The sequence below is a fragment of the Herpailurus yagouaroundi genome, unplaced genomic scaffold (genome assembly GCF_014898765.1).
Source record: "Herpailurus yagouaroundi ecotype Mexico unplaced genomic scaffold, PumYag 196, whole genome shotgun sequence".
Classification (NCBI taxonomy): Eukaryota; Metazoa; Chordata; class Mammalia; order Carnivora; family Felidae; genus Herpailurus; species Herpailurus yagouaroundi.
Window position 1 is genome coordinate 2,328,971 of NW_024412427.1, and position 17,094 is coordinate 2,346,064.

General features: G+C 49.9%; 1 protein-coding gene across 1 annotated transcript; it reads left to right on the top strand.

Annotated features, from left to right (window-relative positions):
- Positions 1-1,938: 1,938 nt before the first annotated feature.
- TOMM34 (translocase of outer mitochondrial membrane 34) lies at positions 1,939-15,710 on the top strand (the record flags this gene model as incomplete). The annotated part of the gene is made up of 6 exons (XM_040446958.1): positions 1,939-2,108; positions 3,255-3,407; positions 6,176-6,345; positions 9,239-9,386; positions 14,355-14,481; positions 14,670-15,710. Coding segments are annotated over 6 exons (873 nt in total), but the record flags the coding sequence as incomplete, so codon positions are not given.
- Positions 15,711-17,094: the final 1,384 nt, after the last annotated feature.

Here is a 17,094-nt window from a genome sequence, read left to right on the forward strand (position 1 = left end):
TCTTGCTGTTGATTGTCCAGATAATTTCTGGGCAAATCCCTGGATTTCTGTGATCTGTTTTGCGGCTCTTGAAAGGACAGCAGGGAGTAACCTAACAAAATGAACCCTTCCAGCAGGTCTGTGAAGTGGTATCTTCATGTGATAGTCACGTGGGCACATTCGATCAGCGGGATTGAGTGGCGGGATTCTAGGTCCCAGTGCCCTTGCCACTGCCCCACTGCTGTTTCTGTGCGCTCCAGTGACTTGACGTGCACTACAAGTTGTGAGTAATTGTACTCTTCCCTTAAAGGCCAGGATATAGTTTACTTTTTTCTGTACTCTGCTGTCTCCCTCAGGGCCTGGCAAAATAAGGGCGGAAAAGTTATTATTTTATCAAGTTTGTCACCGTTGATGTTGAATGGAAGCTGTCATGCCTCAACGTGGAAACATACTTAATGGAAAAAAAGCAAATTGCTGAAGGATAGACAATAGCGTGCCACTTGGGAAAAGCTTAGGAATGCAGCTGTAATGGCAGCAGGCACACAGGCATGCAGGAGGATGTCACATCCCAACCTCAGGACTGTGCTGAGCGCTGGGCGTCTGAGGAGGGAGCAAAGAGAGAAGGATGAGGTTGAGTGGAGCTTTGGCCGTATCAAAAATTCAAAAGGCTGGAAACAAATATAACATGTGCTAAGTCCAGTGGTGGATGTCAAGTACCTGTTACACTGTTTTCTTCTAGCTGTTTCATAATTTTCAAAAGAGAGTTTGTTTCTAATTCTTTTGTGTATATACCCAGGATGGAATTACTGGGTCAGCACTTGGTAGTTTTCAGGGTTTTTCGTGTGTTTTCCATTATGGTCTATGCTAGTGGGTATAAAGTAGTTGAAAAATTATTTTAAAAATGGAAGTTGGGGGGGCGCCTGGGTGGCTCAGTCGGTTGGGCGTCCGACTTCAGCTCAGGTCACGATCTCACGGTCTGTGAGTTCGAGCCCCGCGTCGGGCTCTGGGCTGACGGCTCAGAGCCTGGAGCCTGCTTCCGATTCTGTGTCTCCCTCTCTCTCTGCCCCTCCCCTGTTCATGCTCTGTCTCTCTCTGTCTCAAAAATAAAATAAAACGTTAAAAAAAAAATGGAAGTTGGGGTGCCTGGGTGGCTCAGTCGGTTAAGCATCCGACTTTGACGCAGGGCATGATCTCATGGATTGTGAGTTCAAGCCTCGAGTCAGGCTTTGTGCTGACAGCACGGAGCCTGGAGCCTGCTTTGGATTCTGTGTCTGTCTCTCTCCTTCTCTCTCTCTGTCTTTCTCTCTCTCTACCCCTCCCCTGCTCCTGTTCTGTGCGTGTGTGTGTGTGTGTGTGTGTGTGTGTCTCAAAAATAAACATTTAAAAAAATGAAAGTCATTGTGGCCACATAATAAAAGACATAGGCTTCTGAGATTCCTGAGGATAAGGACTGCCTTTAGAGAAGTGCCTGATAATTCTCCCTCTGGGCTTCTTGATCAGGCTTGTTGGTAGCTCGAATCCTTCCTTTGATTGACTTCTGCTTAATCCTGCCACACCCAGAGGACTTTTCCCTGGCAAAGTCCTGTCTGATTTGACCAGGTGGAATTACTCTTGTCTTTTATGTCCCCACGACCCTTGTTCAGTCTATGTATCACATTTTTCTTTTCTTCTTTAGGAACGCTTTTATTGGGTTTACGTGATTTTTGTAATAAAATTCTCACACACACACGTGTAGTTACAGCATGGACTTCTCTGAGCAGAAGGCAGCTATTTCGTGTCTTGTCTCTTGGCTGGTCCCAAGTTCAGTGCTGGAGAAGAGGTTTGGGGCAACGGGCTGTGGTTGGTAGAATGAGGCTCACCCTCCCTGTGAGTGGCAGGAAGCCTCCCATTCTGGCTCCACGTGAGAATGACAAACCCGGCAGCCCATCAGACCAACAAGCCTGATCAGGACTCATATGAAATACATCCCAGAGCCCCAGGGCATCCATTTCCCACCCTGTTAATCTCCTGTCTGCTTCCCCCTGGGCAGGTTCTTCGAACCCTGGAGAAGAAAGTATTCTCTACTCTAACCGTGCAGTGTGCCACTTAAAGGATGGCAACTGCAAGGACTGCATCAAGGATTGCACTTTGTAAGTGGGCAGGGGTGACCTTGGGGGCCTGGGGGTCTCAGGAGAGGAGGCTGGGTTTATCTGGCCTGTGTTACTGTTTGGACCGATCCCACCAGTTACAGCCATGCCAGATAATTCAGAAGCAACCGCTGGGTCACTGAGGATAGGAGGCTCTACTTGGTCCTCGTGGCCCCTGACTTGTGTCTTTGGAGTCTGCCGAAAAAGGAGTAGGGTGGGAAGTTAGAGGTGGGCCTTAAAGGCCTTTGAGGTTTGGGACCTGAGGGTGAGATTGAGCTGCAGACTGGTGACTGGCTTGCCCAGGATTTTTCTGCGGTGGATGTGTGTGGAAGCAAGGGAGGGAAAGAAAGAGGGATAGAGGTTAGTGAATGGTCTCAAAAGAAACTAAGAGGTATTCATTGGTGACCAGGGGTAAAGGATGTTAAACATTAGACAGTTTTTCATACTTCTTTCTTCTCCGAGCTAGTCTGACCCTGCCTTCTTTCCTCCTCACTGAACTAGCGCATGGGACTTCATGTTCTCAGATCCTGTGTCCTGTGGTATTGCCTTAGATTCATGCCCTGGTGATGGGTGGGAGAGGAGGAGAGGTGAGCAGGCTCATGGAGCCTGTGCTAAGGTCATTTGTACCAGGCCCGTGCTAGGTTTCCTTCTGGGAGTGCTCATGACCACTCTGTGGGGTAAGTTTACCACCCTGCCCAGGCTAGCACTGGGTTGCAGGGGACCGAGACGGTAAAGTGACCTGCCTGGGGTCACGTGGTTGGTGGCAGAGGTAGAATTCCAACACCGCTCCCCATCTGACTCCAGAGCCTGTTTTTCCCACCAGGTCAGCCTCTGCAGAAACACATCGAAGAATGAGAACTACAAGGCACTTGTGCTTGACTTGGGGTGGGGTTGCAGGGTGGATTGCAACCATGAAAACTGATGGACGGGCACACAGATTTCACAGTACGAGTGGCCTTGTGTCCATCAGCCCTTCTCCACCTCAGTCCAAGTTCGAAAGTCCCTCCTCTAAGGTTTGACATTTTAGCAGTGTCTCTACCAGATGTGACCTCCTGTATACTGCGACTGAAAGTCGCAGCTGCCTGGAAGGAGCTGCAGGGGAGCCCTGGTGACTCAGCAGCCAGATGACATTTGTGCCTCCTGCCCTAGAGCACTGGCCCTGGTTCCCTTCAGCCTGAAGCCCCTGCTGCGGCGAGCGTCCGCCTACGAGGCTCTGGAGAAGTACCCCCTGGCCTATGTCGACTACAAGACCGCACTGCAGATTGATGACCGCGTGACGTCGGCCTTGGAAGGCATCAACAGGTGAGCCTGAGCCACCGCCCGCAGTCTCTCTGGGACTCCCTGTCCTCCGGATGCACTTGGGGCCACTGCTTTGGGCATCTCCTGGGGGGTCCCTTTGGGCTAGGCTTAGAAACTCCTAATGAGCACGTGGGGAAAGCGCAGGAGGAGAGTCAGCTGTCGTGTTTAGCAGGTGTGTTCGGGGTCAGACTCAGAGGACTGGTGGATTGATTCCCTAGCTGCTCCGAGTCATTCACCCTGTAACCACTTACTGAGCTCTGTTGGAAGGATTGTGCCAGGTTCGGTGGGGAAGACCGCAGTAACAACCAGGTACAGATCCCACTTGCTCCGCAGACCTACCTAGAGCAGGGAAAGTAAGACAGGGGCACAGGCAGCCGCAGCACAAGGCGGCGGGTGGTGTTCGCGGGGATGGTTCTGTATGTTGTACTGTGACCCCTTCAGGTGGTCCGTCGGGCAGCACTGCTTTCTGGGCTTCTGAGTGGTTGTACCGCACGGATACCCTCATTTGTGTGCCTGAGCATGTTTTCCCCTTTGCACGGGCTGCTAGAAAGCCGAACATGACACCGTAGCAAACCCTTCACAGGACTTCATGGTATGTATTTAGTGCGTCATTTTTAGCTTCACTCGTTTTCTCTCTGCCTCCTTTTAGTTTCTGTCCTTCAACAGAATCTGCCACTCGTGTGCCTGTCTTTGCCCTAGGGCCTGGGCTGATGCCTGACACATAGCTCTTGCTGCCGTAATGGAGCCCCCAGTCTCATGGCGAACCCCGGTAGTAGCCAAGTGCACCCGTGTATGTCGAGTGCTGTGGTAGGCGGCGGCCCAGGGGGCTGTAGGGGCAGAAAGGGGCACCTGACCCCCCAGGGGGAGGGAGGAGACTGGTCAGGACTTTCCAGAGGAGGCGAGCCGTGGCTGAGAAATGAATAGAAATCCGGGATCGGGGCAGCCACAAGGCCGCCTGCGCAGGGTGAGCGAGGATGATGGATTCCAGGGATTGCGAGAAGTCCCATTTTGCTTGGCACTGCTGGTGAGGAGCTCAGCTCGGGCGGGTGAGGTGAGACCAGATCACACGGGGCCTGGCACTCAGGGGCCTGGACCTAATCCAGGCATGGTGAGGCTTTGTGAAAGGGGCTTTAGCAGGGGGACAGCGGGAGCAGATTTGAGAGAAAAGCTGATTAGCTTCCGTGCTGAGGGATGACACGAAGGAGAGCAGGGTAGGAAGGGCCCAGCAGCAACTCAGAAGAGACGGTAGGGACAGACTCAGAAGAGTCTGGGGACATTTGGGTAGTAGTTCAGTGAGATTTGGTGTTAGGAGGGTGGTGAGAGGGAAGAATAGAAGAGACATCCCGGAGGCTGACAGGTTGCATTGGAGGGGACCCGAGACGGGAGATGTAAGGACAGTGGTTGGGGGCAAAGGAGAAGAATACAGGGCAGACATTTGGATTCAGAGGTCATCGGCGTCGAGGTGGATTGAGGTTGTGGGAGAGAAGAAGACCCCCACGGCAAGTGAGCTGGGGGGAGAGGATGGAGCTTTGAAAGTCGCAGCATTTGAGGGACTTCCAGGAGAACAGCAGCTGGAGGGTAGGAGGGAACTTGGAGCATTTCGGGAGAAAGTGTTTCCAGAAGGACGAAGACATCCTTCCTGTCGGGTGTTGCAGGGAGCTTACGCGGACTTCTGGGTTTAAGAATGAAGTCACTGGTGGATGTGACAGCAGCAGTTCAAGAGGTCTGGCTGAAGAGAGGCAGAGGAGTCCAGCTGTGCAGTCAGAGTGGGGCCTCCAGGCGGCCCTCCAGGCACGGAGAAAGGTTGAAGCTGTAGAAGAGGTGCTGGCCGTGGTTGCTGCTAGAGGCAGGGAGAGGGGAGACCCGGAGCTTCAGTGGAGAGGTTGGCCTCGTCACTTCTTCATTTGTGACGGGAGAGAAATGGGAAGGGTCAGGTGCCCTTGCAGGTGGGTTTGCATTTTCAGGATGGGGACGTTTGCCCCGAAGAAGGAGGAGGGTGAGGGAGCCGGGCCGAGGAGGGTGGAGGTTTGAAACAGCCGTGCCAATCAGAGTCCAAGGACATGAGTTTGCAGTGATGCCAGCCTGTGACGCTTTCATTCTAGTCACACTGCCTCTAGGAGGCAGTCGTTGGAGCCGAAAAAGCACACAGTTGGCTCTGTTCGCTGGTTGAGCACATACAAGATGGATGAGGTCCCCGAGCAGCATTTGAAGCAAGTTAGCTGGGCCAGAAGGGGGAGATGGGGAACGGGAGGTGGAAGAGATTGTTCTGGGTAGAGGGAAGAGCGTGTGCAAAGCCTGGATCATACGGATCCAGAGGGAACGTGCCACACGGTAAAAGTGGAGAGGCGGGAAGGGACCAGGTGTCAGGCCCCGTCAGCGCAGGGAAACGGGAACCACTGAAGGGTTTTAAAATGAGAGAATGACAGAAGATTTGCACTTTTTAAAAATCCAACGTCAGGTGCTTGCGTGGCCTTGTCATAGATCCATTAGGAAGATATAGAACATTTCCTTTCTTGGGGCATGTGTGGTCCTCTGGGGATAAGGTGGAGTACGCTTCATGAGCAGCGGTCACCACTTTGAAGTTAATGTAGATGAGTAATGTCATGGCAGCAGGGGGTACTGTCGTGTGCAGACTTCTGTCCCTTTCCCGCTGTGTGTTAGAAGGCCAGGAAGAGATGGTGGCTCTCGTACACCTGCTTTGGATTTATGAGAGGAGGAATATCTTCCGGACCCAGCCGGAAACCTCCCTGTAATTCTGTCTGCCTTTCCAGGATGAGCAGAGCTCTCATGGACTCACTTGGGCCCGAGTGGCGCCTGAAGCTGCCCTTGACCCCCTTGGTGCCTGTTTCGGCTCAGAAGAGGTGGGAGTCCTTGCCCCCCGAATGCCACAGAGAAAGAGCTAAAAGCAAATTCAGAGAAACCACAACGGCAAAGAGCAGAGGTAAGTTGTGACTTGCCGCCCGGAGTGGCATAGTCTCCCCGTAGCCACTTTCTGTAGAGTAATCCTATAAAAATTGGCCTTGGTTAAACTGCGCTATAAAAAGTATCTAAAAGAAAAAATACAAAATGAAAAGTCCTAACCTCTTAGAGACTGAGGTGATGAGAAAGCCCACCCACCGCTGTACGGGTGAAGCGATAGAAGACGCCTGGAACTCCCAGCCTGGTGCGTCGGTGTACGTACGGCATTGGTTCCTCTGGCGGCGCTGGGGATGGATCGTCCAGGGTGTTTCGGTAGCAAGAGCAGAAGACTCAGCATGATGAAAACAACAAAGAGAACGTACTGGCTCATGAAACTGAGAAGTTCAGAGTTCAGGTTCAGGCAGGGTTTGCTCCAGCCGCTCACAACATTCTCAGACTCTGAGTCCATTCCTCCGTGCTCTCTCAGCTCTCTCCTCTAGTGTGTTGGCTTTGTCTTGGGGCAGTCATCCCTCCTAGTAGTGAAGCGGCTGTAGCAGTTCCTGGCCTCATGTCCATATGCCGTGCCTCATGGCTCAGAGGAAGAGAAGACGGTTGGTTTCTTCTTCCAATAGCCCCCGAAGAAGGAGAGAGTGTCTTTCCTTTAAATCCCTAGGTCACATGTTTTCTCAATGATTCCAGCCCATTTGGTCACAGGCTGTTGTCTGAATTAGTCACTGTGACCAGGGGCTGAGATTTTGTGATGAGCTCCACCGTAAGCCATCTGTCCCACCTTCTTAACTAGAGGGTGATGCTTCCCCAAGAACGAACACACACCCACACGCATGCAAGGAGTCCCTGGAGGATGAATAAGAAAAGGGAGACGAAAGTCAGGTAACCCAAAGACAGGAGACTGAGTAAGAGGCCATTTTTGAGGCACAGACAGGCTCACCAGTGCTCCAGGGGCCTCAGGTGGGCCCAGCAAACTAGGTGGTGAGGGGAGGAGGTGCAGCAGGTGTGCGGGCTGGAGCCCAGCCATGGGTGTCAGGGGAGGGCAGAGTTAACTCCCCTTCCCAGGAGGGAACCTATCTGACCATGGGTAGCACTCACTCTGGTTTGTGGAAACCTGCTAAGTGTCCCCTGTTCTTCTCCGGAATGAAAATGTGGGGTGCTGATGAACTAGATGGCTTCAGAGCACCTACCGTTAATTTCCTTCTTTCAGAGCCACTGAGCCATATGTTTTGCAGGTGCTGTGCTAGGCAGTGTGACATAGAGAAGGCAGGCAGTCTCGGCCCTCAGGCAGCTCTCAGTCTGATGAGACTGGGACACATAAGCAGCATTTTAAAATACAGGAGGAAAGGGGTGCCTGGCTGGCTCAGCCTGTGGAGCACATGACTCTTGATCTCAGGGTTGTAGGTTCAAGCCCCACACTGGCAGTAGAGCCTACTTAAAAAAAAGAAAATACAGGAGGAAGAATAAGTGCTTTAGAGTCTTTAGTATCTGGGGAGTTCAAAACGTGAACTAACGTGTGCACTGAGGGGTTTGGGGAATGGCTCCTGGGGAGGTGCCAGAGAACGTGAGAGAATGCAGCCTGTGGGCATCGCAGGTGAACAGTGGGAATCCGCATGCCTGCAGCGTGCTGTGTCGCAGAGCCGAGGTCAGGCTGAAGACGTGTGTATGCGGCAGCCCGTTGGCTCTGCTTCTAGAGAACCTCATGCATGTGCGCAGAGGAGACGTGTTCAAGAATGTTTGCAGCAGCAAAAAACACAACCGGAAAACAACCCAAATCTGTAAATAGAACAGATAAATCAGTTGTACCACAGCAGTGAGAGTGAATGAACTCCAGGCATCGACATCAACACAGGTGAATCTCAGGATCACGTTGGTGAGGGGAGAAGACAAAACCAGATCAAAGAAGCATAGTTAGAATAGTTTATTCTTTTATACGAAGTTTAAAAACAAAATAAACAGCAAATGGTTTATAGAAACTGTTGTATATAGTTAACCTACCAAGAAAAAAGCGGGGGAAGGGAGCACAGGATTGGCGATAATGGTTTCCTCCAGGAGTAGATTGATTTGGGGAGGGGGCCCCACAGGGCTTTAAAGGTCCTAGTGAATGTTCTGTTTCTTAAGGTGAGGGATAAGTTCAAGGGTGTTAGTTCAGTTCCTAAAACCTTACCTGTGCCATACATATCCAGTATTTTATAAAGGTAGTTTTTAAAAATGACAAAAACAGGTGAAATGGGAGTGAGGTCTGGAACGACGATGTGGGGCTGCTCAGTGAAGGGCCGGAAAGCCAAGTGAGCAGCGTGCATTTCACCTTGTCTCCCTGTCAGGGCGGGGGTAGGGAAGCTGCACGCACTTCGTGAGGGAGGATGCAGGCCCGGGCCAAAGCCATCGTGAAGACTGGCGGGCTCTTCTGCCCTTTTCTGAAGCCTGGAAGCTATACCCTTTTTTTCTCAGATGCTTGCTTATTTAAATCTCATTTACTTACTCTCCTGCTTTAAGTTTATAGGATGTTCTGCATGCTCAAATTTCGTCCTAAACTAGCCACGTGTGGGGCAGGTAGTGCCCCGGTGGATGGAGAGACTAAGGTCCAGAAGACTTGGGCCCCACGAGATCCCCAGCTCCTAAGTGGCAGCACCGGGACTAGAACCCGAGTTCTGTCTATTCTTATGTGCATGTCTAAGTATGTTTGTATGGGAGTCCCCAACCTCCTATGACTGAAAAATTGTTTAATTTCCCAGAAGCCACATGGGGGACTCCTTCATCAGGGAGGCTGCTTTAGGGCAGCGTAGGGATCTTGGCGGCGGGGGGGGGGGGGGGGAACAGTGGGGGAGGGTGGCAGATGACTTCGAAGAGACGGGGCCGGTGAGGCCTCGTGGGTCTCGCTTGGGCACCCGCTCCATGGCTTTTTCCTCTTCTGAATTTGTATCTAGTGCCTTCTGCTGGGGATGTGGAGAGAGCCAGAGTTCTGAAGGAAGAAGGCAATGAGCTTGTAAAGAAGGGAAACCATAAGAAAGCTATTGAGAAGTACAGTGAAAGCCTCTCATTTAGTGACGTGGAGTCTGCCACATACAGCAACAGGTATCTTCCATGTAGCTGCTGGCCCGGGGGATTTTAGGACATTGGATACTGTTCCAAAGTCTTCTCTCGGACTGGGGTGGGCTCTTCATTTCTAGCGTTTTGGTCAGCATGTTGTAGCTCCAAACCTACCTTCACACGGGTTTTGGTCACCATGAGGCAGGTGTTGCCCATGGCATCTGCTACCTTAGAGGAATAGAAAGAGCGGTGCCAGTGTGGAGCCTGGGCTTTGTCGGGGCTTCTCCCCCTCAGATTTTCCTGAACCACCCAAATAAGCATACTCCGAAAGTAAAAGCCTCAATACATGTCTCTCCGCCTTCCCCCTAGCCCCACGGCTTCTCTAAGCCCCTCCGGTTAGAAGTGTTGGCACTGTCCCAGCCCTAGGGCACGACCCAGGCTGTGGACTAATGGTCACCTGGCCCAGGAGCAAGAGAGAAGGTCTTGCCTGAAGGGTTTGACCTGTGGGTGGCGCTGTTGAGCGCTCTGCACCAGGAACTGCTGTCTGTGGCTGGTGCTTCTTTCCACCCACAGTGAGGACACCATCCCTTTTATTGTGTGGGAGTCACTGCTTTGCAGCACACTCCCGACGTATTGGTAGGTGGTCTTCCCCTGTAAAGTCAAGAAATCGGAGGCTCAGAGCAGAAAGGGCTTTACCTCAGCTCACCCAGCCATTAAATGGTGGAGACAGAATTGGAACCTGGCTCCGATGAGATCTTTCTATTAGTTTTACTGTCAGAAGTTGAAATATTCAGTAAGGGACCATATCTGATCCAATCATTTGTCATAAAAGATATACGATAAAATGTTGTGAATTTGTTTCTCCTCTCCTGCTCACATACACATGTTACTCTTGTTCAAAAACCTTGGATCGGGGTACCTGGGTGGCTCAGTCGGTTAAGCATCTGACTCTTGGTTTTGGCTCAGGTCACGATCTCACGGTTTGTAAGTTCGAGCCCCAAATTGGGCTCTGTGCTGACAGTGCAGAGCCTGCTTGAGAATCTTTCTCTCTCTCTCTCTGCCCCTCCCCTGCTCACCTCTCTCCCTCTCTCAAAAATCAACATTTAAAAAAATAAAAACCTTGGCTCTACTGTAGTGTCTCCATTCCCTATGCAAAATTCTTGGGATAAAAGGCATTCCAGGTTTGAGTCAGGTGACATGGTCCGTATACCGAATCACATAATGCTCGCACAGAGTCTGGGGCAGCTTGCTGAAACTCGCTGTTAACATTTCTGCCGTGAAACATAGCAGAATTCCACTTGTCACGGGGCGGTGTTAAAGAATGACCAAGTAGCCTCACGTCCATGCAGGTCAGGTTTCGGTGTCAAATGAGGTGAAAAGAGAACTTACAAAAGAGTGGATTTGGGGCTTTGGCCCTGTGGTTTTTTTTACTGGCTGATTGGACCAGGGGTGCCTGGTGCCTCAGCCTGCCCGGCTCACCTGGAAGAAAGGGCTGCTGCCTGCTGTTCTGTGTTGACGCAGTGGCAGCTTGATTCCTCTATCTCTGGGCCTGCCTGACTCGCTGACGTCATCCTGCTACAGACTCCTGCCAGCCTGTTTTCCTGGAGTTTTACCACTTCGGGGACAATGTTTTGTTTTGTTTAAATACAGTTTTCGTGCAAGTGTGTCCATGACACACTGTTTCAATTATTACTGCTTTATAATATCTTGTAGGGCTAGTCTTTTCCTTATTCTTCTTACTCAGAGCATCACTGACTGTTTTCCCAGGTTCGTTCTGGCTAAACCTTAGGATCCTCTTGACAGACTCCAGAAAGTATCTTGGTGCGCTTTTGGTTATGGTTACGTTGAATTTATAAATTTGTAAATTTATTTATTTTTTTAAATGTTTATTTTTGAAGGAGAGAGAGACAGAGTGTGAGTGGGGGAGGGGTAGGGAGTGAGGGAGACACAGAATCCAAAGCAGGCTCCAGGCCCTGAGCTGTCAGCACAGAGCCTGATGTGGGGCTCGAACTCACAAACCGCCAGATCATGACCTGAGCCGAAGTCAGACGCTCAACCGACCGAGCCACCCAGGCGCCCACGAATTTATAAATTTAATTTAGAGGTGCCTGGGTGGCTCAGTTGGTTAAGCGTCTGACTCTTGATTTTGCCTCAGGCCATGATCTCCTGATTCATGGGTTCAAGCCCTGCCTTTGGCTCTGCACTGTTAGTGCAGAGCCTGCTTGGGATATTCATATTCTCTCTCTCTCTCTCTCTCTCTCTCTCTCTCTCTCTCAAAAATAAACAAAATTAAAGAATTTTTAACTTAGAGGACTGTGGGACACCTGAGTGGCTCAGTTGGTTAAACGTCCAACTCTTGATTTCAGCTCAGCCATGATCCAATGGTTGTGGGATCGAGCCTCGCGTTGGGCTCCGTGCTGACATTGTGAAGCCTGCATGGGATTCTCTCTTTCCCTGTCAGCCCTTCTCCCGCTCACGCTATCTCTCTCAAATAAAAATTTAGAGGACTGATAACTTTATATTTTATATTTACGAATTTTCCATCCACTGAGACAAATTATACCTCATCCCAGATGCTTTTTTTTTTTTTTTGAGACAGAGTGCATAAGTGAACAAGAAACAGAGAGAAGTGGGGCTCCCCCAAGGCAGGGCTTGAACTCATGAACCGTGAGATCATGACCTGAGCCAAAGTCAGACACTTAACTGACTGAGCCACCCAGCCACCCCCCAGATGCCATTTTAATGCTCTACCATGCCCTTTCCTCTCTACTGGTCAGTCCCCAAACCTACCTGAATCAGAGGGGAGAGAACATAGGACTCCTTCAGTGGGAAGAATGACAAAGAATTTGTGCCTGCTTTTATTAACAACAAAAAAATTTTTTTTAATGTTTATTTTTGAAGAGAGACAGTATGCGAGCTGGGAAGGGGCAGAGAGAGAGAGGGAGACACAGAATCTGAAGCAGGCTCCAGGCTCTGAGCAGTCAGCACAGAGCCCGACATGGGGCTCGAACATGCAAACCATGAGATCATGACCTGAACTGAAGTCAGATGCTTAACTGACTGAGCCACCCAAGCACCCCTGTTGTGCAGGCTTTTAAGTTGGTATGCTGGGGGGCAGGGGGGTCTGGCTGTCTCTGCCAGCGGAGCATGGCGCTCTGGCTCTCAATTTCATATGTTCAGGTTCCATTGCTGGGCACAGAGGTTACTTTATTTTATTTATTTATTTATTTTTTAAATGACATTTTAGATTTTTTTTTTTTTAATTTTTTTTTTTCAACGTTTATTTATTTTTGGGACAGAGAGAGACAGAGCATGAACGGGGGAGGGGCAGAGAGAGAGGGAGACACAGAATCTGAAACAGGCTCCAGGCTCTGAGCCGTCAGCCCAGAGCCTGACGCGGGGCTCGAACTCACGGACCGCGAGATCGTGACCTGGCTGAAGTCGGACGCTTAACCGACTGCGCCACCCAGGCGCCCCCAGAGGTTACTTTAAAAAAATTGATACAAGGGGGAGCTTTTTCTAATTTATAAATCCATGCAGTCTCAGTAAAAACATTGGAGTTTTTTTAATTCACGATAATGATTCTGAAGTTTGTCAGGAAAAAATGAGAATAGCAGCCTACGAGAATTTAGCATATGATAAAGTGTAGGGAAAAGAGGGATTTTCCAATGAGTAGTGTTGGGTTGACTGGATAGGAGTTAAAAATAAGCCTGAATCCCTACCTCACTCCTTATTAAAATAAATCCTAAGTGGACCACGGTTTCAAATGTAGAAAGTAAAAATTATGTTCTAGAAGAATGCGTGGGTTAATTATTTTGCAGTGTGGAATGTATTATAGAGCTAGGGAATTGGGGAGGTGGGACCACAGAGGTCATTAAAGGTAAATTTTATGTCATAAGGTTAAAAAGTCTTATGTAAAGACACGGAGCTTTGCCCACATTTAAAGCAACTACGTTAAAATAGTGAGACACTGTTTTCTTCCAATATTAATAAGTTAAAGGTTGAGACCCAGGATTAGTTCACTTACAGGAAAATAGGCTCTATCAATAACTGGTTGTACGAGAGCAGCTCTTTTGGAGAACATTTTGGCAGTAAGAGTCAAGATTTTAAATGCGTGTATCTGTTGACCCATCTGTCCCTCGTGATAGGCGCTAAGCTTTATGCACAAGGATGCTCATGGCAGCACCTTGTGTTTACAAACTGGAAGAAATGAAAAAGATCTGTAGTTAAGGAATTGGTAAAATAACTTATGGTTCATCCAACTAAGCAAATACTCTATTCTCACTGAAAATAGCAAATGCGTTCCAAGACTCCTGTTTTTCATGACCGTCCTTGGGGAAAATAATTGAAAATGGATGAAGATATACATACTTCTTTCCCCGTAGGTGTAGAGCGTCTTGTTGTATGATGTATGCAACTGTTTTTTCCCATGAGTGTGAAAATTTTCACAATATCAGTTGAAAGAACTGGACACCGGACACCCGCATACCTACCGTCGATCCCTCATTAACGTTTTATCACATTTGCTTTATCGCTGTTTAGCTATCGATTGTTCTTAGTTTAGGCGCATTTCAGGGTGAGCTGGAGGCATCTTTACTTCTCACTGCTAACACGTCTGCATGCATATCCTCGGAGTCCAGTATTTGTTTAAGGTAGATGACTTTTTAATCCATCGAGGGGGAGGTTTCAGGATCCTTTTCTTGATGTGAAAAGAGCACAGGATGGGAGCGTGAAGTAGACCAAGTGATGACTGGATGTGGTTAGGGGGTGGAGACCTGCACACCGGGCTCCCATCCGGGCTCTGCCTTAGGCTGGCACTGGTGCGTGCACGGGGCCCCTGGCCCCTCTGGGCCGAGCCGGTGGTTTGCTTCGAGGGTGAGGAAGCTAAAAAGTATGCAGCACAGAGCAGGTGTTCAGCGAGTCAGAGTCCGAGGTCAGCCCTCAAACCTCCTTGTGGCTGGTGGGTGGCCTCCAAGCAGTGATTGAAACCTCCAAATGGTCTTTCCCCATCAGAGCGCTCTGCCATTTGGTTCTGAAGCAGTACAAGGAAGCAGTGAAGGATTGCACAGAAGCCCTCAGGCTGGATGGAAGGAACGTGAAGGCGTTCTACAGGCGAGCTCAAGCCTACAAGGCACTCAAGGTAAGAAGACCCTGACTGAAAGGGACCGTCCGAGACGTCTGTGCTGGTGGCGATCCTCCCAGAGCAGGGCGAGGTGGTGCCACGTCCCTTCTCCTGGGGCCCCCACGTGGCTCAGGGCAGGCCTGCCGTCTCCACTTCATCTCGCCTCCATCAGGGCCTCATCCTCACCCCCTGCTCTCTTCTCTCAGGACTATAAATCCAGCTTTGAAGACGTCAGTTGTCTCCTGCAACTTGAGCCCAGGAACGGCCCTGCCCAGAAGTTGCAGCAGGAAGTTAACCAGAGCTTAAACTAAACACCCAGAAGGGCAGCGGGAAACCTCTGCCTGAGCTCCCTTCTCCGTGCCTGCTCCTGGGACCTCGCCTGCCCCAGAGTGAGCTCTGAAGCAACTCAGAGGTGATGACTTCCCACCTTGTAAGAGGCTTGGCTCGTTCAAATTAAGCCCAGTGTAGTAAAAAACCAAAAACGATGTTTTGCTGGAATGGTCCCCACTAGAGCCCTATTGTCCCCCACCCCCCACCCGCCCCCCCCCGACAGCTAGCAGGACGGCAGAAACAGGTCCTCCTCAGCAGAGCAGTTGGCTCTGTCCCCGCCCCAAGCATACTACCGACCACTGCCCTTGTAGCTTCTTCACCAGACCCATCTCACTGTGGTTCATCTGAGCAAACCGAGCTCCGGGGTGGGGGCGGGTGAGGGATAAACCAGAAGACCCCGGCCCACCTACACCCAAAGCAGCCTGTTGAGCTGGTTCTCCAGGGCTGCCGTGCCCACCCCGTCCTTGGCAGAGTCCCCTGTGTTCTGAGCCCCAGTGCCTTTTGGCTGGGCCCTCCTCTGGTGGGGATGCGGAATCCTGACCCGGGGGTGGCTTTGCCTGTGGCTCTGTGCTGCTGCACCTGCACGGAGGTGCCTGAGGTGTTTGAAGAGTCCAGGGGTGAGGGCACTTCCAGAGGTGGGCCTTTCCAAGAGAGAAAGCCCTTCTCGAAGGCAGTGTTCTTCCAGTTTGGGCAGAGACTTCCTTTTGACCTCAACAGTGGCCCCTTCCAAGCTTCTTGGTTCTTTGTAATACAAACTTAATTTGAACTAAACTGACTGATGTCCAACTGTGTATTTGAGCTTTTGCATTAAACATCTTTCTTGTACAAGAAAAGGTGTGCTGTGCTTATGTTTGTGCTTTTTCTGCTCTGTGCTTTGAACTTTGCAATAATAAAAGCCACTGCCTGTTCAGCACTCATCCACTCACTGAACACACTTCCTGGAGTATCCGCATGGGCCAGGCTCTGTGTATAGTGCTGGTGAAATCATAGTCAATAGACATGGTCCCTGCTCTCAGAGGGCTGAGGCTCTAGTGGAACAGCAAGAAGGTAATCAGGTAATCCCAGGAACAAACGGCAGCCAGATTGTTTTAGAGAAGCCGCCACACGATGCTTTCCCTGCCTCACTGGGGGGATTGGACCCTGTGGAGGGAAAGGGGTCCCTGAGGAAGTAGAGCTCGAATTGAGTTCTAATGTGGGAGTTTAACTGGTAAAGAAGGCAGAAAAACAATCCAAGCAGACAAAACAGACATTTGTCAAGGCCCTAGGTAGGAGGACAGGGTGAGGACCAGGACCAGAAAGTACCCCTCGAGTTCACAAAACAGTGTGGATGAGGCTGGAGGGCGCTTTAGGATTTGTCCAGAACTAAGGGCTGCTACCCTTTCCTGGGCTGTGTCCCAATTAAATTGTTTTCCCCTTAAGCAGAAATTTGAGGACTCTAAAGACAGGGTTTTCATTGTCCCTTTGCTCCCTGTCACATAGCGTGTTGAGCACCACTCAGCTGTTAGCACACGGATTCTGACCTTTTGGAAGGATGAGATGCTTTCCTGTGTGAGCAGCCACAGACCTCTGAGCTAAGCAGATTTCAGGGTCTGGACAGACTCCGTGGGCATGGCCAAGGACTAAAGTGGGGAGCTGGACCCTTATTGCCTCCCGCCTTTTTTTTGAGAGAATACAACGCTTTATTATGTTTATCACACTTAACTTTTTTAATCATTTATCTGTTGCTGGACATTTTGGTTGTTCCTAATTTTTCACTATTATAAATAACTGCAGGGAACACCTTACATACAAATGTTCCTTCTTTTTTAGTATTTCCTAGGAAATTTTTTTTTTTAACATTTATTTTTGAGAGAGCATGAGCAGGGGAGAAGCAGAGAGGGAGACACAGAATCCCAAGCAGGCTCCAGGCTCCGAGCTGTCAGCACAGAGCCCGATGCGGGGCTTGAACTCAACAAACTGAGATCATGACTTGAACTGAAGTTGGATACTTAACCAACTGAGCCACCCAGGCTCCCCTCCTAGAAGTTTTCAGAAGTATTTGAATAGTTTCATGTGTATTTGTCATATTGTGATGCTGGGCTATTGTCCTCTGTCATACCACTTTATATCCCACGAAGATAATAGCAGCTGTCAGGACCCTTGGTTTCTTCCCTTTATGGTCATTTCTCCTTTTTATTTCCACATTTCCCATGTTTTAGATCTCTGTGCTACTTTCTGGGTGTTTTCTCTAAATTTATCATCTATCATTCTTTTTTTACCCATATGTAATCAACTGTTTGACCCAGACATTGAGTTTATTTC